A 24,510-nucleotide genomic window follows, 5' to 3' on the forward strand; every position below is an offset into this window, starting at 1 on the left:
GCCACAATGTAGTGTTTATGATATTGGGCAGTTAGCAAGTTACAGTTTTGTTCATTGTAAAATGGCAATAATAAAAATACCCATCTTTTTGGACAGGTTTAAAACGATAAAATATTTATAGCAAGTAACACAGAACTGATGCTCAATTAATGTTAGCTACTATTATCTCCTTGCATGTCAGGTGCTTATCCATAAAACAGGGGCAGTAATTTCTGACCTGCTTCTCTCGCAAGGCCATTTGCGAAGCTAGCAGGAGTCAAGTAACACTTCGACTCTACAAAGTGTTATAAGTATTAATGTTTTAATTGGTCTGACTCTACATTATGCAGCCACTCTCCCCATTCTCCCGCAGAATTACTTAAAAGGAAACGCATCTTTAAAGAGAACCAGTACTGCTGCATGCCAGCCCAGCCTGGTCCAACCGATAGTACTGGAAACCCCACCCCAATGCGTAGTCGCGGCGTTCAATTTAAAAATACTCTGCCCTGCCCTTCCTTGCTAGGTGAGCACACGTCACAACTGTGCGCACTTATTGGCTCCTGTTGGCCAATCACCACTGCGCTTCCTCCTGTGGCTGTAATTTTCAAAATTCGCTCCTGGGTCGCTTGGAAGGGTCTCAGGCCAGGTTGAGAAGGACACGGGTCGCTACGATACAGAACTCCGCTCATTGCCCGGGCTTCTCCTGGCCTAGGAGTGCATCGGTGGTTTTTCCTGTTCTGTCCTCCATCTCGATGTGAGGCAGGCGCCTTTGGGCTTGTACTGCCCACTCGAATGTCCTGCTCTGACGTATGCAGGTAGGTCCCTGAGCATCACTCCAGCCCCTTGCTACATGCTGTCTTCTCTTGGCAGGATGCGCGGCGTCCCTGCCACGAAACCTTTGTTTTGTTTCTTTCTGCTGTCAGTCAGCAGTCTGTACGAGGTTGGGCAGGGAGTGTGTATTAAGAGGATGAAATTGGCAAAGTAAACGAGACTGGGTCTTTTGAACTACAGGTTGGAGGACATGAAGGAGGATGGAAATGTGTCCTCTTCCTTGTTATCCCTTTTATTTCCACCAGCTTTCTTCTATCCCTGCCTCCAACCCCTGCAGCTCTGGCTTCCCCACTGCTCTCCGCTATGGTCCACTTAGAAGCCTAGAATGTTAGAGGTGGAAGAGACCCTAGAACAGTGCTTAGATATTGACGTCCATACAAATCATCTGGGGTTATTGTTAACTTGCACGTTTGGTAGGCCTGGCTTGGGGACTGTGATTTTAAATTGCTAACAAGCTCCCAGGTGATGCTAATGTTGCTGGTCCATTGAGCACAGTTTGAATAGCTAGGAGGCTCTGATCCCATTGCCTCATTTTATTAGGTGAGCCTAGAGAGGGAAAAGGGATTTTCCCTGAGTCACAGGGCCAGCTAGGGTGAGGGTCAGAACTAGATCCTAGGTATCCTTCCCAGCCCAGTGCTGCTTTCATTGACACCATGCTGCTTTCTCTCCCCCAAGTGTCTTTCTGTAAGCTGCCTTTATATATAAAATGGGGTTGCTGCTGTTTCCTGTAGACTATCTTGAGCTATACTTTTGAAGTCTAAGTAACTGGGCTTCTAAACGAGCCACCTTGCCCCGAGTGGGTTTCAGCACCAGTCCTGGGATGCTCAGTGGAGTCTCCAGCATTTATCAGTGTGTATGTTGGGGACATGAAAAGTCTGGAAAGTGGAAAGGATTCTAATTTTCTTGTCCAAGTGAGGCTCAGGGTTCTGTAGGTGGTAAAAGACAAGAACTGTTCTACAGAGAGTGTCCTTTTATGAAAGCATGTTTTTGGTGGTGTCAGTCCCCTCCCCCCTCCTCCTGCCAGGGAAATTGTTAAGTCATTGTGTGTGTTCTCCAAATCAACTGATTAGTGTTCAGAATAATGAAGGTGGTATATGACCATCATCACCTGAATAACCTTATTTTCTCTGAGGTTTAGTTAACCTGTGATGTCATCAGCTGGAAGTTTTCTAGCCTGTTGACTCCAGTCTATTTTTCCCTTTCCTTTGAAAGATAAAGCTTTCAGAACACGAGTCTTTGGTCATCCATAAAAAAGTCATATGAGGTATGAATAATACTAGTGGAGTAAGTGGTTTTCATACAGTACAGTTAAGGGTGGGTGCACCCAATTTAGCTTTATTGATACTTGGCTGAGTTTTGAGGGATAAGATAGAAAATAGGTTTGGATTTGGGAGAAGAGAAGGTAAGATGCACCTGCCATGAATTAGGCTTCATGCATAAAAATTTACTTTCGAGCTGCATGATACCTCTGCAAAGTAAGTGGTAGTATAGCTCTTTTCCAAATGAGGAAACTGAGGCTTAAAGATGCTAACTTGGCTGGTTTAGAAGCCTAATCGCTTTTTTTTTTTTAAAGGGCTGTACTCATTATTTCTCCTCACACTACCACACACCTTTCATTTTGGACTGTGGACTGTTTTGGAATGCTTTTGAGTATGTTCGGGGAGACATTGTGTATATGTATTTGTGCATGTATTCATGGTATTTTCGAAAGAGTCCTGGAAAGTACTGGGCGATCTATGCTGCTTAATAGTTTGTCCTGTGTAATAAGTCACTTAACACACTTGGGACTATAAAATGGAAATAACTGTACTTGCCCTGCTTACCTCACAGTTTTGTTATGAGGGTCAACTGAGGTAATTAATGGGAAGGTACATACTTTTACTGACTTTTCATCACTGACAAAATGTTTAATACATCTCCATCTAAAGCAAAACCCAAGTCAACCTTTTTCCTTTCTTAAACTTTCCCTTCAAACTGCAATCTTCTCTGCTTCCCTTTCTTACCAGCTTGGCCACAGCCTAGCTTTCAGCCCCTTTATAACTCCTTACCCACACATTCTTTATAGTCCATACTCCAGGTAACTGGGATGTCCCTGAAACTGCGATGCTCTGCCTGTGCAAGGCTCAGTCTTTCTTTACCTGGAAAGCTCCCCAGTCTACTTGGGAACCTCTTTGTCATTTAAGTCCAGATCAAACATAACCTCTGTGAAGTTTTCCTCCAACCCCTGTCCCCAACAAAGTTACTGACTTTCCATTATGTTTCTGTAGTACTTTGTGTAAATCTACCTTTATTAAATCATTTGCCACATTTTTGTTATTGTTAGAGTTGCACATGTTAGACTTTTAGGATAAGATCCATGATTTATTTGTGTTTGTATCTCCATTGCTTGAAGTATCTGGTAGATAGTGGTAAGTTTGTTGCATTGCCTTAGCATCTCTCTTAGGGAAGCCTGTTCTTTGTCAAATGCAATTGAACTTGGAGATTGAATATGGGTGTGGTTGGAAGGGCACTTGTATCTGAGTGGGAAGGGTCTCTTGTGTATTCAAAACCTCATTATTCCTAATAATGTATTTGCTTGTAAGACCCATAAATGTATCCTAAATATCGAGGACTTACAAAAAAAGAACCTTGAGAGATGTTGCCTGGGGTCTCACACTCAAATGGGGAAAAGGTAGGACTCTTCCAAGGGCTGTGATGATTGTTAAATTTTTATGTCAAATGAATTTTAATACATTAGTTCTTCTGTTATTATGTCATCTTTTGAATTTTTTTCCTACCAGGTTCCTGAAACTGCGTTACAGTTTCTTCTGATTGAATGCAGCCTTTGAATACTCTCTGGCTTACTGTGCATTCTTGTGTCTTCTCCATAGCATTATTATAATTGCTGCAGCCAGAACTCCATGCCTTTTAAAGAACATTAACCCTACCAGCTAGCCTCCATACTATATAACCTGTCATTTTCTTGATTGTTTTCAGTGCAAAACTCTCATGTGTTTTGTCCCTAGTGTTCCTAGACCTAAATATGGGGCTAGGCCGTAGTTCCAGTGCCCAAAGAGGATGGCAGGCACTTGTGCTGGGCTTTTTACTTAGAGTATCTCATTTAATTTGAACAAAGCCCTGCAGAAGTAGGTATACTTATCTCCATTTAATAGATGAGATAACTGAAGCTAAGGGAGTTTTAAGTCACTTGGCGAAGGTTAATTGTGGTAAACCAAGAATTGAACCTATTTCTACCTAACTCAAAGTTTGTTTTCTCCTACGGATGCTATAAACACATGAGGTTTTCTCAAGAATTTCTGGAGAACTCTGTGATGTTTCTGGTGAATGGTGTTTTAAAAAGTCCTTTTTTTTCAAATTGCAGCCCTGCTTTGGATAGATGCTGCTGAATCTGTAAGAGATGCCACTGCCACTACCACCACGAAGCTCCAAACATGAGACTAAGAAATCTCAGTCCAGCAAAACTTTGCCCAGTGATCATGGCCAATCTGAAAAGGTTAGAGTAAGCTGTTTCTCCCAACAATGTCTCAAATAACCTCTTTCTATGTTGGGTGAGTCCTTATCCTCACCCCTAAATCTTTTGAAATATGTGTGGTTTAATTTGAGGAAGTGGGAAGGGGAGGCAGCTATTTTAGTTGGAGAATGCCAGCAAATTATAACTTGCAGAGAGTGTGAACTCTTCTTTCCCATAAATGTATGACTGAAATGAAGGCCACCCTCCACAACCTTCAAAAGCAAACAATACTCAACTTTTGTAAATGACGATCACATCTATACTCTTTATTTGTTCAATTTTTTAAATGTTTTTTAAAAAATGATACTTAAAAAGTATCATTGATATACAATCTTATGAAGGTTTCACATGAATAACACTGTGCTTTCAGCATACACCCAATCATTTAGTTCCACCCACACACTCCACTGCAATCACTGTTCATCAGCGTAGTAAGATGCTATAGAGTCATTACTTGTCTTCTCTGTGCTATACTGCCTTCCCGGTGACCTACCTATATAGTGTGTGCTAATTATAATGCCTCTTAATCCCCTTATCCCTTGCTCCCCAACCCACCCTCCCCAGCCCCTTTCTTTTGGTAACTGCTAGTCCCTTCTTGGAGTCTGTGAGTCTGCTGCTGTTTTGTTCCTCCCGTTTTTCTTTGTTGTTATAATCCACAAATGAGTGAAATCATTTGGTACTTGTCTTCTCCACCTGGCATATTTCACTGAGCATAATACCCTCTAGCTCCATCCATGTTGTTGCAAATGGTAGGATTTGTTTTCTTTTTATGGCTGAGTAATATTCCATTGTGTTTATGTATCACATCTTCTTTATCCATTCATCTACTGATGGACACTTAGGCTGCCTCCGTATCTTGGCTATTGTAAATAGTCCTGTAATAAACATAGGGGTACATATGTCTTTTTGAATCTGGGATCTTATTTCTTCAGGTAAATTCCTAGGAGTGCAGTTCCTCATCAAAATGGTATTTCTATTTGTAGTTTTTTAAGGAACTGCATATTACTTTCCAAAATGGCTGAACTAATTTACATTCCCACCAACAGTGTAGGAGGGTTCCCCTTTCTCCACGTCCTTGCCAGCATTTGTTGTTCCTAGTCTTTTCTGTGTTGGCATCCTAACTGGTGTGAGGTCATATCTCATGGTGATTTTAATTTACATTTCCCTGATGATTAGCAATGTGGAACATCTTTTCATGTGCCTGTTGGCCATCTGAATTTCTTCTTTGGAGAAGTGTCTGTTCATATCCTCTGCCCATTTTTTAATTGGGTTATTTGTCTTTAGGGTGTTGAGGTGTGTGCATTCTTTATACATTTTGGATGTTAACCCCTTGTTGGATAAGTCATTTATGAATATATTCTCCCATACTGTAGGATGCCTTTTTGTTCTGCTGATGGTGTCCTTTGCTGTGCAGAAGGTTTTTAGTTTGATGTTGTCCCATTTGTTATTTTTGCTTTTGTTTTCCTTGCCTGAGGAGATGTGTTCAGGAAAAAGTTTCTTATGTTTATATTCAAGGGATTTTTGCCTATGTTTTCCTCTATGAGTTTCATGGTTTCATGACTTACATTCAGGTCTTTGATCCATTTTGAGTTTACTTTTACTTATGGAGTTAGACAATAATCTAGTCTCATTCTCTTATATGTAGTTGTCCAGTTTTGCCAACACCATTATTTGAAGAGGCTGTCATTTCCCTATTGTATATTCATGGTTCCTTTATCACATATGACTTGGCCATATATGTGTGGGTTTATATCTGGGTTCTCTATTGTGTTGCATTGATCTGTGGATCTGTTCTTGAGCCAGTACCAAATTGTCTTGATTACTATGGCTTTGTAGTAGAGCGTGAAGTTGGGAAGCTGCTTTATTCTTCCTTCTTAGGATTGCTTTGGCTATTTGGGGTCTTTTGTGGTTCCATATGAATTTTACAACTACTTGTTCTAGTTCATTGAAGAATGCTGTTGGTATTTTGATAGGGATTGCATTGAATCTGTAGATTGCTTTAGGTAGGATGGCTATTTTGACAATATTAATTCTTCCTATCCAGGTGCACATACTGTATTTCCATTTTTGTATGTCTTCTTTAATTTCTCTCATGAGTGTCTTGTAGTTTTCAGAGTATAGGTCTTTTACCTCCTTGGTTAGGTTTATTCCTAGGTATTTTATTCTTTTTGATGCAATTGTGAATAGAATTGTTTTCCTGATTTCTCTTTCTATTAGTTCATTGTTAGTGCATAGGAAAGCCATAGATTTCTGTGTGTTAATTTTGTATCCTGCAACTTTGCTGAATTCAGATATTAGATCTAGAAGTTTTGGAGTGGAGTCTTTAGGTTTTGTTATGTACAATATCATGTCATCTGCAAAGAGTGACAGTTTGACTTCTTCCTTACCAATCTGGATGCCATTTATTTCTTTGTTTTGTCTGATTGCCATGGCTAGGACCACCAGTACTATGTTGAATAACAGTGGGGAGAGTGGGCATCCCTGTCTTGTTCCTGATCTTAGGTGAAAAGCTTTCAGTTTCTCGCTGTTAAGTATGATGTTGGCTGTGGGTTTGTCATGTATGGCCTTTATTATGTTGAGGTACTTGCCCTCTATACCCATTTTGTTGAGAGTTTTTATCATGAATGGATGTTGAATTTTGTTGAATGCTTTTTCAACATCTATGGAGATGATCATGTGGTTTTTTTCCTTCTTTTTGTTAATGTGGTGGATGATGTTTTGATGGATTTTCGAATGTTGTACCATCCTTGCGTCCCTAGAATGAATCCCACTTGATCATGTTGTATGATCCTCTTGATGTATTTTTGAATTTGGTTTGCTAATATTTTGTTGAGTATTTTTGCATCTATGTTTATCAGGGATATTGGTCTGTAATTCTCTTATTTGGGGTGTCTTTGCCTGGTTTTCCTATTAGAGTGATGCTGGCCTCATCGAATGAGTTTGGAAGCATTCCCTCTTCTACTTTCTGGAAAACTTTAAGGAAGATGGGGATTAGCTCTTCTTTAAATGTTTGAGGGAGGCGGAGCCAACATGGCGGCGTGAGTAGGACAGTGGGAATCTCCTCCCAAAAACATATATACTTTTGAAAATACAACAAACACAACTAGCCCTAAAAGAGAGACCAGAAGACGCAGGACAGTGGCCACACTGCAGCTACACCAGCGAGAGCCCAGCGACTGGTGAAAGGGGTAAGATACAAGCCCCGGCCCGGCGGGACCCGAGCGCCCCTCCCCCCAGCCCCCGGCGGGAGAAGAATAGGCAGAGCGGGAGGGAGACGGAGCCCAGGACTGCTGAACACCCAGCCCCGGCCATCCGGGCCAGAGCGCAGACACAGTACGTGCCCAGGGGGCCCTGGATACTGGGGGAACAGGGAGTAAGACCTCTGAGTGGGTGCCGAAGCTGATGCCCCTGTGACAAAGAAAAGCAGGGGCTTTTTGAAAGTCTTAAAGGGACAGGGACTTAACAGCTTGACGGAAACAACCCAGGTCACAGTACAGCAGCTGGAAATTACAGGGAAAACCGGGTGCACTAACCCCCCTGGGCAACAGCTCTGAGACCCCTCACGGAGGCAAACAGTCAAGCAGCCCCCGCATCCATTACCCCACCGGGTGCTGCGAAAGCAGAGAAGCAGCCTGAGACAAATTCCGCCCACAGAAAGGGAAATTTCTCCCTTCCGGCCAGGCAAGACACAAAGACCCACTCTACACGCAATTACCCAACACAAGCCACTAGGGGTCGCAGTTGTCCCAGTAAAGAAAGGCCAGTAGCAAGTGAAAATTTTGGCCTTCCCAGCTGACAGTCAATAGCACCTGTCAACATGAAAAGGCAAAAAAATATGATCCAGACAAGACTAACCCAGACAGCTTCGGCATCTGCTACATCTTCCCCTGAGAGGGAATCTGGGGAGATAGATTTAACCAGTCTTCCTGAAAAAGAATTCAAAATAAAAGTCATAACCATGCTGATGGACTTGCAGAGAAATATGCAAGAACTAAGGAAGGAGAATTCAGAAATAAAACAAGCTCTGGAAGGACTTAAAAACAGAATGGAAGAGATGCAAGAGACCATTAATGGACTAGAAAACAGAGAACAGGAACGCAGAGAAGCTGATGCAGAGACAGATAAAAGGATCTCCAGGAATGAAAGAATTTTAAGAGAGCTGAGTGACCAATCGAAAAGGAACAATTTGAGAATCATAGGTATTCCAGAAGAAGTAGAGAGAGAAAAAGGGGTAGAAAATGTCTTTGAAGAAATAATTGCTGAAAATTTCCCCAAACTAGGGGAAGAAATGGCCTCTCAGACCACAGAGGTACACAGAACTCCCATGACAAGGGATCCAAGGAGGGCAACACCAAGACACATAATAATTAAAATGGCAAAGATCAAAGACAAAGACAAAGTATTACAGGCAGCCAGAGAGAAAAAAAAGGTTACCTACAAAGGAAAACCCATCAGGCTATCATCAGACTTCTCAACAGAAACCCTACAGGCCAGAAGAGAATGGCATGATATACTTAATGCAATGAAACAGAAGAGCCTCGAACCAAGACTACTGTATCCAGCACGAATATCATTTAAATATGAAGGAGGGATTAAACAATTCCCAGACAAGCAAAAGTTGAGTGAATTTGCCTCCCACAAACCACCTCTACAGGGCATCCTACAGGGACTGCTCTAGATGGGAGAACTCCTAAAAAGAGCACACAACAAAACACCCAACATATGAAGAAGAGAGGAGGAGGAATAAGAAGGGAGAGAAATAAAGAATCATCAGACTGTGTTTATAATAGCTCAACAAGCGAGTTAAGTTAGACAGTAAGATAGTAAAGAAGCTAACCCTAAACCTTTGGTAACCACAAACTTAAAGCCTGCAATGGCAATAAATTCATACCTTTCAATAATCAACCTAAATGTAAATGGACTGAATGCACCAATCAAAAGACACAGAGTAATAGAATGGATAAAAAAGCAAGATCCATCCATATGCTGCTTACAAGAGACTCACCTCAAACCCAAAGACACGCACAGACTTAAAGTCAAGGGATGGAAAAAGATATTTCAAGCAAACAACAGAGAGAAGAAAGCAGGTGTTGCAATTCTGGTATCAGACAAAACAGACTTCAAAATAAAGAAAGTAACAAAAGACAAAGAAGGACATTACATAATGATAAAGGGCTCAGTCCATTAAGAGGATATAACCATTATAAATATATATGCACCCAGTACAGGAGCACCAACATACCTGAAACAAATATTAATAGAACTAAAGGAGGAAATAGAATGCAATGCATTCATTCTAGGAGACTTCAACACACCACTCACTCCAAAGGACAGATCCACCAGACAGAAAATAAGTAAGGACACAGAGGCACTGAACAACACATTAGAACAGATGGACCTAATAGACATCTACAGAACTCTACATCCAAAAGCAACAGGATACACATTCTTCTCAAGTGCACATGGAACATTCTCCAGAATAGACCACGTACTAGGACACAAAAAGAGCCTCAGTAAATTTCAAAAGATTGAAACCCTACCAACCAACTTTTCAGACCACAAAGGCATTAAACTAGAAATAAACTGTTCAAAGAAAGCAAAAAGGCTCACAAACACATGGAGGCTCAACAACACGCTCCTAAATAATCAATGGATCAATGACCAAATCAAAATGGAGATCCAGCAATATATGGAAACAAACGACAACAACAACACTAAGCCCCAACTTCTGTGGGACACAGCAAAAGCAGTCTTAAGAGGAAAGTATATAGCAATCCAAGCATATTTAAAAAAGGAAGAGCAATCCCAAATGAACGGTCTAATGTCACAACTATCGAAATTGGAAAAAGAAGAACAAATGAGGCCTAAGGTCAGCAGAAGGAGGGACATAATAAAGATCAGAGAAGAAATAAATAAAATTGAGAAGAATAAAGCAATAGCAAAAATCAATGAAACCAAGAGCTGGTTCTTCGAGAAAATGAACAAAATAGATAAGCCTCTAGCCAGACTTATTAAGAGGAAAAGAGAGTCAACACAAATCAACAGTATGAGAAATGAGAAAGGAAAAATCACGACGGACCCCACAGAAATAAAAAGAATTATTAGAGAATACTATGAAAACCTATATGCTAACAAGCTGGGAAACCTAGTAGAAATGGACAACTTCCTAGAAAAATACAACCTTCCAAGACTGACCCAAAAAGAAACAGAAAATCTAAACAGACCAATTACCAGCAACGAAATTGAAGTGGTAATCAAAAAACTAGCAAAGAACAAAACCCCCGGGTCAGATGGATTTACCTCGGAAATTTATCAGACATACAGGGAAGACATAATACCCATTCTCCTTAAAGTTTTCCAAAAAATAGAAGAGGAGGGGATACTCCCAAACTCATTCTATGAAGCTAACATCACCCTAATACCAAAACCAGGCAAAGACACCACCAAAAAAGAAATCTACAGGCCAATATCCCTGATGAACGTAGACGCAAAAATACTCAACAAAATTTTAGCAAACCGAATTCAAAAATACATCAAAACCATCGTACACCATGACCAAGTGGGATTCATTCCAGGGATGCAAGGATGGCACAACATTCGAAAGTCCATCAATATCATCCACCACATCAACAAAAAGAAAGACAAAAACCACATGATCATCTCCATAGATGCTGAAAAAGCATTTGACAAAGTTCAACATCCATTCATGATAAAAACTCTCAGCAAAATGGGAATGAGGGCAAGTACCTCAACATAATAAAGGCCATCTATGTTAAACCCACAGCCAACATTATATTGAATAGCGAGAAGCTGAAAGCATTTCCGCTGAGATCGGGAACTAGACAGGGATGTCCACTCTCCCCACTGTTATTTAACATAGTACTGGAGGTCCTAGCCACGGCAATCAGACAAAACAAAAAAATACAAGGAATCCAGTTTGGCAAAGAAGAAGTCAAACTGTCACTATTTGCCGATGACATGATACTGTACATAAAAAACCCTAAAGACTCCACCCCAAAACTACTAGAACTGATATCGGAATACAGCAAAGTTGCAGGATACAAAATCAACACACAGAAATCTGTGGCTTTCCTATATACCAACAATGAACCAACAGAAAGAGAAATCAGGAAAACAACTTCATTCACAATTGCATCAATAAAAATAAAATACCTAGGAATAAACCTAACCAAAGAAGTGAAAGACTTATATTCTGAAAACTACAAGTCACTCTTAAAAGAAATTAAAGGGGACACTAACAGATGGAAACGCATCCCATGCTCATGGCTAGGAAGAATTAATATCGTCAAAATGGCCATCCTGCCCAAAGCAATATACAGATTTGATGCAATCCCTATGAAACTACCAGCAACATTCTTCAATGAACTGGAACAAAGAATTCAAAAATTCATATGGAACCACCAAAGACCCCGAATAGCCAAAGCAATCCTGAGAAAGAAGAATAAAGTGGGGGGATCTCACTCCCCAACTTCAAGCTCTATTATAAAGCCATAATAATCAAGACAATTTGGTACTGGCACAAGAACAGAGCCACAGACCAATGGAACAGACTAGACAATCCAGACATTAACCAAGACATATATGGTCAATTAATATTTGATAAAGGAGCCATGGACATACAATGGCGAAATGACAGTCTCTTCAACAGATGGTGCTGGCAAAACTGGACAGCTACATGTAGGAGAATGAAACTGGACCATTGTCTAACCGCATATACAAAAGTAAACTCCAAATGGATCAAAGACCTGAATGTAAGTCATGAAACCATTAAACTCTTGGAAGAAAACATAGGTAAAAACCTCTTAGACATAGACATGAGTGACCTCTTCTTGAACATATCTCCCCGGGCAAGGAAAACAACAGCAAAAATGAACAAGTGGGACTATATTAAGCTGAAAAGCTTCTGTACAGCAAAAGACACCATCAATAGAACAAAAAGGAACCCTACAGTATGGGAGAATATATTTGAAAATGACACATCCGATAAAGGCTTGACGTCCAGAATATATAAAGAGCTCACACACCTCAACAAACAAAAAACAAATAACCCAATTAAAAAATGGGCAAAGGAACTGAACAGATGGTTCTCCAAAAGAGAAATACAGATGGCCAACAGACACATGAAAAGATGCTCCACATCGCTAGTTATCAGAGAAATGCTAATTAAAACCACAATGAGATATCACATTACACCAGTAAGGATGGCTACCATCCAAAAGACAAACAACAACAAATGTTGGCGAGGTTGTGGAGAAAGGGGAACCCTCCTACACTGCTGGTGGGAATGTAAACTTGTTCAACCATTGTGGAAAGCAGTATGGAGGTACATCAAAATGCTCAAAACAGACATACCATTTGACCCAGGAATTGCACTCCTAGGAATTTACCCTAAGAATGCAGCAATCAAGTATGAGAAAGACCAATGTACCCCTATGTTTATCGCAGCACTATTTATAGTAGCCAAGAATTGGAAGCAACCTAAATGTCCATCGATAGATGAATGGATAAAGAAGAAGTTGTACATATACACAATGGAATACTACTCAGCCATAAAAAAAGGGCAAATCCAACCATTTGCAGCAACATGGATGGAGCTGGAGGGTATTATGCTCAGTGAAACAAGCCAAGCAGAGAAAGAGAAATACCAAATGATTTCACTCATCTGTGGAATATAAGAACAAAGGAAATACTGAAGGAACAAAACAGCAACAGAATCACAGAACTCAAGAATGGACTAACAGGTACCAAAGGGAAAGGGACTGGGGAGGATGGGTGGGTAGGGAGGGATAAGGGGGGGCAGAAAAAGAGGGGTATTAAGATTAGCATCCATAGCGGGGTGTGAGAAAGGGGAGGGCTGTACAACACAGAGAAGACAAGTAGTGATTCTACAACAGTTTGCTACGCTGATGGACAGTGACTTTAAAGGAGTATATAGGGGGGACCTGGTATAGGGGAGAGCCTAGTTAACAAAGTATTCGTCATGTAAGTGTAGATTAATGATTAAAAAAAAAAAGCAGTTCCTATGTGGTGACCTCTAATGAGTTCTACACAATGATATAAAGGGCATATAAAAGTGTAGGCAAAGGGTCTGTTTGTGTTTATACAGAGGATCAAAGCCTAATTTGGCTACCCCGAAAATGAACTAAGATACGATATGAAAAAGAACTTCCAACATCAGCACTCTCGGGAAGACTCATGACAGAAGATGATCAGCAAAAAAAAAAGAACTCTAACAAGGTCCATGCACTGTCACAGGTGTAGATGCACTCATCCCACCAGTTCCTGGACTTGCCATGGGAATGACGAAGGAGATATCTAAGCTGTCCTGTGCAGACAGTAAAACAAAAAATTGGACTGGATCTATACTGTTGTAACTCAACCAAGAATTAGGAGAAGTGCAAATTTTAGCACTCCAAAATCTTACAACCACAAACTATTTATCGTTAAAAGAACATATGGGATATGAACAGTCCCCAGGAATGGGTTGTTCTAGTTTATCTGAATTCTCTCAGACTGTTTAAGTTCAGTCGGACAATATCCACCATATCATAGATAAGTTTTCACAAATGCCTAAGGTGCCTAACTGGTTTTCTTGGTTTCACTGGAGATGGCTGGTAATTACAGGTATGCTTTGGTTAGGTAACTATATTCCTATTATGTTAATGTGTGTGCACAATTTAATTAGTCGTTTAAAACCTATCCATGCTGAAGTTACTCTACAAGAAGATATGTCAAAGAAATAATCAATCTTCCCAGGTTTTCTTCCACCTGCTACTTCTATAGGTTTTCTTCTTCCTACCTAATCACAACCTTTAAATAGAACTCGTGCCACATGTCGAATTTACCGAGTATCATAATTCTTCCAAGTGGTAAAGACACCTCAAGACAAATGCTGGGCATAGAAGCCACAGGGCATAAATATGCAAAGAAGTAAAAAGCTAACCTTTTCAAACAATAAGGCTTCTCTCTCACTTACCAACTTAACATTTCCCTGTATGGCCCCGGAAGTTGACTGGTTAGCCAGAGATGGGTAAGATTCCTCAAGGGAGGAACAACCTAAGACAGGCACAGTCACAGGGGGCCATCTGGTGAGAAAATGGGGAGCAGCAGAGGTGAGGCTTAGAACCTGCCCCCTCATGTTCTGAGAGAAATCTTCTGCATACATGGATGTTTATTGCCCTCGTCTAGCTCGGATTAACACATAGTCTACAGGCACACACCTGATCATCTACATTTGCTCTCTTACAACACTAAACTCTGTTTTCTACCTTTATCTCGTATCTACCTACCACTTCAGAATTTTATTAAAAATAATAATAATAGAGAAATGTGGTATCCACATATAAATCAAGTTTAAAAATCAAATGAATATTCATATTTGAACTGACTCTGTATAGTTCATAATGCATGAACAAAACCGAAAGCTTCTGTGATGACTGCCTTTGCACTGTTCACCATCTAACTTATTCACTATGTAAGAATTTGTACTCCATGTAAGAACTTGTTTGTTATGCATCAGAAGATTGGAGACTGACGAAAATTAGGCTTGGGGTGGATTAATGATTGTGCATTGAGTATTGACCCCCCTATACAGAAATTTATTGTGGTTAACAACTATTTGATCCATAAATATGAGAGATGCCCTCACTATATATATATATATATATATATATATATATATATATATATATATATATATATATATATATATATATATATATATATATATATAACACTTCCAATTGTAAAATAAATAAGTAACCGGGATGTAATGTATAGCATAAGGAATATAGTCAAAATATTGTAACAACTTGGTATGGTGATACCTGGTACCTAGAATTATCATGTATATAAATGTTGAATCACTGTGTTGTACACCTGAAACTAATGTAATGCAATACTGTTGTCAACTACCCTTCAATAAAAAAAATAAAAAAATAAATAAATGTTTGATAAAATTTAGTGGTGAAAAAATCTGTACTAGGAATTTTGTTCTTAGGTAGATGTTTGATTACCAGTTCACTTTCATTGCTGGTAATTGGTCTGTTCAGATTTTCTGTTTCTTCCTGGGTCATTCTGGGAAGGTTGTATTTTTCTAGAAAGTGTTCCATTACTTCTAGGTTATTCAATTTGTTAGCATATAGTTTTTCATAGTATTCTCTAATAATTCTTTGTATTTCTGTGGTGTGCGTAGTGATTTTTCCTTTCTGATTTCTGAATCTGTTTATGTGTGTACACTCTTTTTTTATTGATAAGTCTGGCTAGGAGTTTATCTGTTTTGTTTATTTTCATGGAGAACCCACTCCTGGTTTCATTGATTCTATTGTTTTATTCTTCTCAATTTTACTTATTTCTGCTCTGATATTTATTATGTCCTCCCTTCTATTGACTTTGGGCTTCATTTGTTCTTCTTTTTCTAGTTTCATTCATTGTGAGCTTAGACTGTTCATTTGGTATTGTTCTTCCTTCCTGAGGTAGGGCTGTATTTCAATATACTTCCCTCTTTGAACTGCCTTCATGGCTTCCCACAAGTTTTGGGGTGTTTAGTTGTTTTCATTTATCTCCATATATTGCTTGATCTCTGTTTTTATTTGGTCATTGATTGATTATTTAGGAGCATGTTGTTAAGCATCCATGTGTTTGTTCGCTTTTTTTGTTTTCTTTACATAATTTATTTTCTAGTTTCATACCTCTGTGGTCTGAGAAGCTGGCTTTTCAATCCTTCTGAATTTGTTGAGGCTCTTTTTGTGTCTTAGTATGTGAACTATTCTGGAAAATGTTCCATGTACACCTGAGAAGACTGTGTATCCTGCTGCCTTTGTGTGTAGAGTTCTGTAGATGTCTGTTAGGTCCATCTGTTCTAATGTGTTTTTCAGTGCCTCTGTCTCCTTACTTATTTTCTGTCTGGTGGATCTGTCCATTGGAGTAAGTGGCATGTTGAAGTCTCATAAAATGAATGTATTACATTCTGTTTTCCCCTTTAATTCTGTTAGTTTTTGTTTTACATATTTAGGTGCTTCTATGTTGGGTGCATAGATATTTATAATGATTATACCCTCTTGTTGGACTGACCTGCTTGGTTGTAATTAAGAAAATAAAAATGCAGCCACTGTGGGCTCCTCAAGGGGGAGGATGCACCCTCTACCCAGTTGGTAGACCACTCCATGCTCCACCCCTACACTGAGAATGAGCTGGTGGACATGAGCATCTGGTATTGGCAGGAGCCTTTGGAACATCTGCCTACATGGCTTTTGTATTTCTGGGGTATGGCGATGCAACACATTGTTATGTCAGGTACTGAAATGGGTAGACTGGCTTCCCTGATGATTTATTCTTCCCTCTGGCAATGGTTGCAAATTGCCCTTCACACTTCAGGGAACCGGACACTTCTGAATTGGCTGACAGCAGCCATCAGGGCAGTTTGGCCTAATCAGGGTGATTTACCATACTTACCCACTAGCTGGAAAATCTATGCAAAGCTCCAACAGGTGTTACGGGAGTTGGGCATGAAAAATATCATCTAAAATATGGACCCCAGGGGCCCTGATGAGGAACTGTTTACCATTGGAATGATAAATCTGGTGCTCCATACAGCTCTCTCTTTGGGTTCCTACTGACTCTTCTTGCCCCCCATATAGGGCAACCTATAAGTGAGGCTACTCTTACTTTAGCAGATCTGGGGGAGGTTGAAACAATAAGAGCATGGAAGGAAGTATGGGCTATGACTGAAAGGAGAGCTGCAAAGGGCCCCATGAAGGTTTCATGGACCGAGATGTAGGTTAATTTGATAAAGGCTGGGATGGTAAAAGAAAAACTTGATGGGCAGCCCAATAGGATCTTGTGAGAACTGTGGCAGCAATTAAAGCCAGAGCAGCAGTTCTAGCCACTGAGATTCAGGACACAGAAGCAGAAGACAAAGCCCCATCTGGCCTGTGTCCCTGCAAGTCTTCCTGGAGGACAGTACTCAGGCTCCGCCTTGGCCTGCAACCCCATGGGAAAATGATTGGGTGTTGTGGTTTGACTGAGAGGGGGTCAAGTCCCCCACCTTGGGAAACATGGTGGGGACCAGAGGCCACATGTAGAATTAGCAATTCATTGGTCCCCTGTGAATGTACACTGTTTCCTGGTTCTGGTGGACACAGGAGCTGAATGTTCTCTGATTTATGGCAACTCTGAGCATTTTCCTGGGCCCCCTGCTGTGATAGATGGCTATGGGGGTAAGGCAATTAGAGTGAAGAAAGCCCAAATCCCATTGGGAATAGGGTGTTTACCCCCAAAGGAGTGTAGTGTGTACATTTCTCCCATCCCTGAATATATTTTGGGGGTAGATATCCTGCAGGGTCTGTGGTTACAGACCACTACAGGTGAGTTCAGACTGAGGGTACGTGTGGTAAAGGCAGTTCTGAGGGAACATACTAAGCACCTGTAGCTCTACCTGTACCTCGGCAAGTGAGAAATACTAAGCAGTATAAATTGCCTGGGGACACAAGGGAATTAGAGAAACTCTACAGGAGTTGGAGAAGGTGGGCATCATAAAGCCCACTCATAGTCCTTTCAATTCCCCAATGTGGTCAGTGAGAAAGCCAGATGGCTCCTGGCATATGGCTTTGGACTACAGGGAATTGAATAAAGTCACAACCCCTTTGCATGCTGCTGTCCCCTCTATAGCAGACCTTAAGGACACCCTCAGTCAGGAACTAGGGACATATCATTATGTTGTGGACCTTGCTAATGCCTTCTTCTCTATTCACATAGTACAGAAAAGTCAGCAACAGTTTGCCTTCATGTGGGAAGGCAGGCAGTGGACATTCGCTGTCCTTCCTCAGGGATATCTCCACAATCCCACCATCTTTCATGGACTTGTAGCCCAGGAATTGGCCACATGGAAGAAACTGCAAATGGTGCAATGGTATCACTACATTGATGATATTATGCTCACATCTGGTTCTCTTGCAGATATAGAAAGGGAAGTTCCTAGACTGGTGTAACATCTACAGGAGAGAGGATGGGCTGTGAACAGCGTCAAGGTTCAGGGACCTGGTTTGTCTGTAAAATTCTTGGGGGTTGTGTGGTCAGGTAAAACTAAAGTTATTCCTGAAGCAGTCATAGACATGGTCCAGGCTTTCCCTACCCCTACTGCTGTGGCAGTATTACAAGAATTTTTGGGTCTTTTGGGCTACTGGAGAGTGTTTATCCCACACTTGGCACAAATTCTGAAGCCCTTATACCAGTGGTGTGAAAGGGCATCAGGTGGGACTGGGATGACTCATGTCCAGATGCTTTTACTGCTGCTAAATGGGCAGTCAAGGCCATACGGGCCTTAAATGTAATGGACTCATCAAGGCCTTATGAACTGGATGTTCATGTAACCAAAGATGGTTATGGATGGGGTTTTTGTCAGTGGCTTGAATGGACATGCCAACCTATTGGATTCTGGTCACAACTATGAAAAGGAGCAGAGGTCTGGCACACCTTGATAGAGAAGCAGCTCGCTGCTGTGTACCACACCTTGTTGTCTATGGAGCCCATCACCAGAACAGCTGCGACCAAGGTAATAACCACCTATCCTGTTGCAGGGTAGGTGCGAGACTGGACCTAAAGGGCATGGAGTGGCATAGCACAGATGCCTACACTGGCCAAATGGGGTGCATATTTACAGCAGTGTAGCACCTTCTCTACTAGCCCCTTAAGTGGAGAACTTCAACACTTATTGGGGCTAGTGACATACACCAGTGGAAAGCAGGAGGAGTTGCTTTTGAGCCACTGGTAGCCAAGAGTCCTTATCAGGAGGGAAAAGCCCCTATTGCTGAAGATGCTTGGTATACAGGCGTCTCCAGTTATGGGCAGCCCCCGAAGTAGAGGGTTGTGACTTTCCATCCTAAGACTGAGACAATATGGATGGAGGACAGAGAGGGGAAGAGCAGCCAGTGGGCTGAGTTGCAGGCAGTATGGCTCTTGATCACAGGAGCCCTCCCCTATAGTTGTCTGCACTGACAGCTGGGCTGTCTATTGGGGCTTGACCCTGTGGCTACTGATATGGTGCCATGCCAACTGGATGGTTGGTCATTGGCCCCTTTGGAGGCAAGTGTTGTGGCAATACCTATGGGCCTCTGGCCAGACTAAGACTGTTACTGTATGTCATGTGACTGGCCATTTGCCTCTGGCATCCCCAGGGAATAATGAAGCAGACAGATTGGCCCAGATGCATTGGCTAGAAGGAAAGACTGCCTCTGATGTGGCCCAATGGTTACATCAGTGTTTGTTGCAGATAGGGCAAAAGACAATGTGGGCTGTAGCCTGTCAGTGGGGCTTGCCATTGACCTTTGAAGAAGTCAGCAGAGACCGGAAGGAGTACCTTGTGTGCTCTAAGTGGTAGTTACACTGAGTCCCACAGCAACACAGGGCAATAGTAAAGGGGCTGATAGCCTGTATCAGGTGGCCGATAGACTGTATTGGGCCTCTGCCCATATCAGAAGGGTATTGCTATGCCACAACTTGTGTGGACCCAGATACTGGATTGTTGGTTGCTTTTCCTGCATGTCATGCAGACCAGAAAACCACCAAGCGGGGCTTAGAGTGTCTCTTTGCAGCCTATGACCAGCCACAGGTGATTGAGAGCAATCAGGGCACCCACTTTACTGGACATGCATTATAAGAATGGGTGCAGCAATTAGGAATAAAGTGGAAGTTTCATGTACCATATAACCCTGCTGGGGCACGCATGATAGAGAAGTACAATGGCTTGTTGAAATCTGTCCTGAAGTCAGACACAAATAATCTACAGGGCTGGTCAGTTTGCTTATGGACAGTGCTACAGCATTTGAATGAGAAGCCCTGAAAAGGAGCCTTGAGCCCTGTGGGTATGCTAACACATTTGCCTCTCCTATACAACTGTATGTGCAAACCAAAGAGGAGTTATTGAAGCCAGGATATGGGTAGTAGAGCAACATTCTGCTGCTGTCCCCAACTGCATTAAACCCTCGAGACTCTGTTGAGTGGATGTGGCCCTGGACATTTCGACACATGGACCACTTCTGGCACCTTGGGGAAAAGGCCTGAAAGCTGGCGTCCTCTTTGTTCTTGGAGTAACATCACAGTGGCCCCCAAAGATCATGGTAGTATTCCCAATACATCCAGGAAGTAAGAGCATCTTGTAGGGGAGTTTTGTTTTATCTTTATGGCCAGTGCATATACCTCCCATAGCTGTATATACTGACCCATCTGTAACTGCTGCAGGGAGTGGGGTGAAGATCTGGTGTACTAGATCAGGACGAGATCCCATTCCTGCCAGTGTCCTGTCACACGACCACTCTTATGCATGCATCCTACCTGATGGAGAAGATTTGCCTATGCTGGTGTCATTAAAACATGCATCTTATCACTCTTAAGGTTTTTTTCTTCTACAGTCCCTGTGGCCTGGACCCACCCCCTGGCTGTAGCTGCTGGGTGATGATTGCTCTAAACTCACTACCTGTTCAGCTATGACCACCTGTGGAATGCATGAGTTTGGACTTAATCTGCATAGGACTTTGAACCAGCTGAATCCTCTGGCTTGAGGATTATCATGATTTTATTGCTGTTGCTATTGTATCTTTTTAGTCTGGTTACAGTGCTCCAGTTTTCTTATATAGGGGACATTGTGGAAATGGGGAAATGAGTAAATTGTGAGGCAAGATTTCTGGAGAAATGGGCTGTGGGTAAAATTGTAATATTTCCAGAATCTCTTGCCTGGCCTTAGTGCATCTCCATATCAATAGGTGTTTCCAAGGGGTAGAGAGAGGTATCCATCTCCATGTCAATAGGTAATTACAAGGGTGAGGTAAGGCATATCTGGACTGGAGAGTTTGGCAGGGTCCCTTTTTTTGCAGGCGGGTGGGGAGAGACATGAGAGAGCAAAAGTCGACAACTGCTTGTAAGCAATAACTGGGTTTCCCCCACTTTAATTCTCCCTTTGACTCATTTCGGTTTCAAAAGTATTTTGACCCCAAATTTCTCCCTGGGGAAAGTAAATTGAAAACCTTCTGGAAAGGCTTCACCATTCTAGATGCCACAAAGAATACAGTTCATGGAAAGAGGTCAAAATAGCAACATTAAGGGGAGTTTGGAAGGAGTGGATTCAAAGCCCCATGGATGACTTTTAGGGGTTCAAGATTTCAATGGAGAAAGTAACTGCAGATGTAGGAGAAATAACAAGAGGACTAGAATTAGAAGTGGAGCTTGAAGATGTGACTGGATTACTGAAATTTCATGATAAAACTTTAACAGATGAGGAATTGCTTCTTATGGATGAGTGAAGAAAGTGGTTCCTTAAAATAGAATCCACTTCTGGAGAAGATGCTGTGAAGATTGTTAAAATGACAACAAAGGACTTAGAATATTACATAAACTTAGTTGGTAAATTAAAATTAGTTGGCAGGGTTTGAGAGGATTGATTGTACTTTTGAAAGAAGTTCTAGTGTGGGTAAAACGCTATTAAACAACATTGCATGCTAAAGAAAAATTGTTCACGAAACAAAGAGTCAATGTGGAAACTTCATTGTTGTCTTATTTTAAGAAATTGTCATAGTCACCCCCATCTTCAGCAGCTATCAGCCTGATCAGTCAGCAATAATCAACATCAAGGCAAAACTCTCTAATAGCAAAAAGATGATGACTTGCTGAAAACTTGTATGAAACGGTTAGCATTTTTAACAATAAAATATTTTTAAATTAAGATATGTACATTTTTTAGACAAAATGCTATTGTACACTTAACAGACTACAGTATGGTGTAAATGTACCTTTTATTTGCACTGGGAAGCAAAAAATTCATTTGGCTTGCTTTATTGCTACATTTGCTTTATTGTAGTGGTCTGGAGCTGAACCTGTAATATCTCTGAGGTATGAGTAATATTAAGTAGGAATTGGATAACAGAATGACAGCTTATTTGTTGGCTAAATTTGATATTTTTGTAACTACAAAATATTTTAGATTTTGCTAATTATTTTCACTAGGATTATTTATCATGAACTAGAGAAAAGACTAATTGTTTACTTATTTCTTCGCTTAATCAATTAGAAAATGGAAGTAGTTGTCAGCTTTTTCAGGATTGCTCTATTATGCTATACTGGTTTGCTGTATTTTGAATCTAACTCTCTAAATTTCTGATTACTTACTCTGTCACATATTAACAGTTCATAGTATAGGTAGAGAATAGAGCAAATAAATGGTGTGGCCCCAATGTTCTGCTTATAATAAGTCTCTGATATAGCGAGGGCAGACTTTGTTCTCATTTCATAAAGGAAATCTGATACTTAGGAGCCTTTCACCAAAAAAAAACACCAAATTTTCACAAAAAATAAAAACAGAAGAGTCCTACAGTAAAATTTACCCTAATCTTTAACCCCATAGAGTTGGTTTTACTCATTTGGGAGTGGGGTAAGGCATGCATAGATAAACAATACCCAGAAAGAAAGCCCCCTTTGCTCCAAAATACTTCTCCTCCATTCTACCATCCCACTGTTGTATACACTAACAATTAGGGAGTAGTATGGATTACCAAACTCCTTTCTTAAAATATAAAGTTTTCCCTGTGAGGTTTAAAATCATATTGGACTATATACTTTTAAAGTTGTTTTCTGTCAATTTACACTTTATACAGTCCTTTTTTAAAAAAGTATTCTCTTATTCGATCTTCAAATAAGGCAAGTTATCATTCCAGTTTTACTGATAAAAAAACTGAGGCTGTTGACTAGTAATGAACTGATCTTGGACCAGTATGTGGGTATGTTTGTTATTGTCCTTATTGTAAATGTCTTAAATAAACCATTTAACTTAAATATTTGTTAAATTATTGAACTAATTTACCTGAAAGCATCTACACTGAAGGAATGACTGGGGGAGTGGCGGGGTAGTGGTCGTGGTTGTTAATCTTGGATAGGATAACCGTAAGTATGAGAAGAGTAAGGAGGAAAATTAGTTCACCAAGCTATTTTGCTCATTCTGAGAGTAACACTGATGGTTATCTCTCCTCACAGCCTTGTCCCCATTGTCAAGATTACCTCCCTTAGGGACTCTGAGCAGAAGTGAGTGCTGATATTTTCATTTGTTGGGGTTTATTATATGCATCTCCAGTTTCTTTGAGATTTTAGAGTTTCCTCCTAAGCCCTAAAGAGGACCTGAAGTCTCTGAAAAGACTGTTCACAATTGGATATACTCATTTACCTCTTTTACTTTTTTAGAGAGGGGAGAATTACCAAGCAAATATATCTCCATCATCAACTCAGGGACCACTCAAAAAGAGATCAGCTTTTGAAGATCTCACCAATGTGAGTATGCTAGTCCAATCCTCCACTGTGGTTTTTCATAATGCTTAGACAAAACCTTTCTTGAAGGACCTTTCCAGTTTACTAGACCCTGACACTCTCTAGAATGTTGAGAGCCAGTTTTATTTGGAATCATTGATGACCCAATTGCAGAAACTGCTGGGACTCTTCTGGCACATACCATCTGCATTAACTGGTGGAGCTCTTTAGAAGTGGCAGGCAGAGTGATTGTCCGATATGAAATTGTAGGTAAATATGAGACCTATGGGGTCTTGGATTTAGGTGAAGTTCAGAGGTGGCTCTGCTGGCTGCCTAGGCCTTAGAGGTAAGTACTTTGGTGGATTCATTGTAGTCTAGGGCAGTGTTTATCAATTAGAGAACTATGGGTATTTGGTGCAGGACAATTTTCTGTCACATAGAACTGACTTCAACCAGCATCTCTGGCCCCTAGGCAATAAATTCTAGCAGCATCCCAAATCACAGTGACAATAAAAAATCCCCCTGATGTACAGAACGGTAGAGGACCACAGCCATGATCTAGTCTTCAACTATGGTGATCTAGAAACTCGATTTTGACAGGAATTCTTGAGTTTACTTCCAAATTACCTCCCTTCTGGTGTTATTAAGGTACCAGCAAAACCCAGAATTAATAGAAAGTTACTAACTGGACATGGAATTGGGCCAAAGGTAATCTTTTGGTCTTGGAAAATAACTGATGCCTACTGAGCATTTACCATGTGCCAGGTGCTATTTTAAATACATTTTCCTGTATCAACTCACTTAATCTTCTTATAATCCTAGGTATAGATGCTGCAATTATCTCTACTTTACAGATGAGGTCTTGCCCAGTGTTGGTTTTGAAG

At 40.8% G+C, this 24,510-nt stretch overlaps 1 protein-coding gene across 1 annotated transcript in view; it reads left to right on the forward strand.

Annotated features, from left to right (window-relative positions):
- Positions 1-589: 589 nt before the first annotated feature.
- Positions 590-24,510, forward strand: part of CCNB3 (cyclin B3) — a 106,958-nt gene continuing 83,037 nt past the window's right edge. Inside the window, exons 1-3 of the mRNA XM_036928901.2 lie at positions 590-794; positions 4,172-4,303; positions 23,564-23,650. Coding sequence (XP_036784796.2) covers positions 4,208-4,303; positions 23,564-23,650 — 183 coding nt within the window. The 5' untranslated portion in view covers positions 590-794; positions 4,172-4,207. The remainder of the gene's footprint in view (positions 795-4,171; positions 4,304-23,563; positions 23,651-24,510) is intronic.

Source organism: Manis pentadactyla, chromosome X (assembly GCF_030020395.1).
Source record: "Manis pentadactyla isolate mManPen7 chromosome X, mManPen7.hap1, whole genome shotgun sequence".
Lineage (NCBI taxonomy): Eukaryota > Metazoa > Chordata > Mammalia > Pholidota > Manidae > Manis > Manis pentadactyla.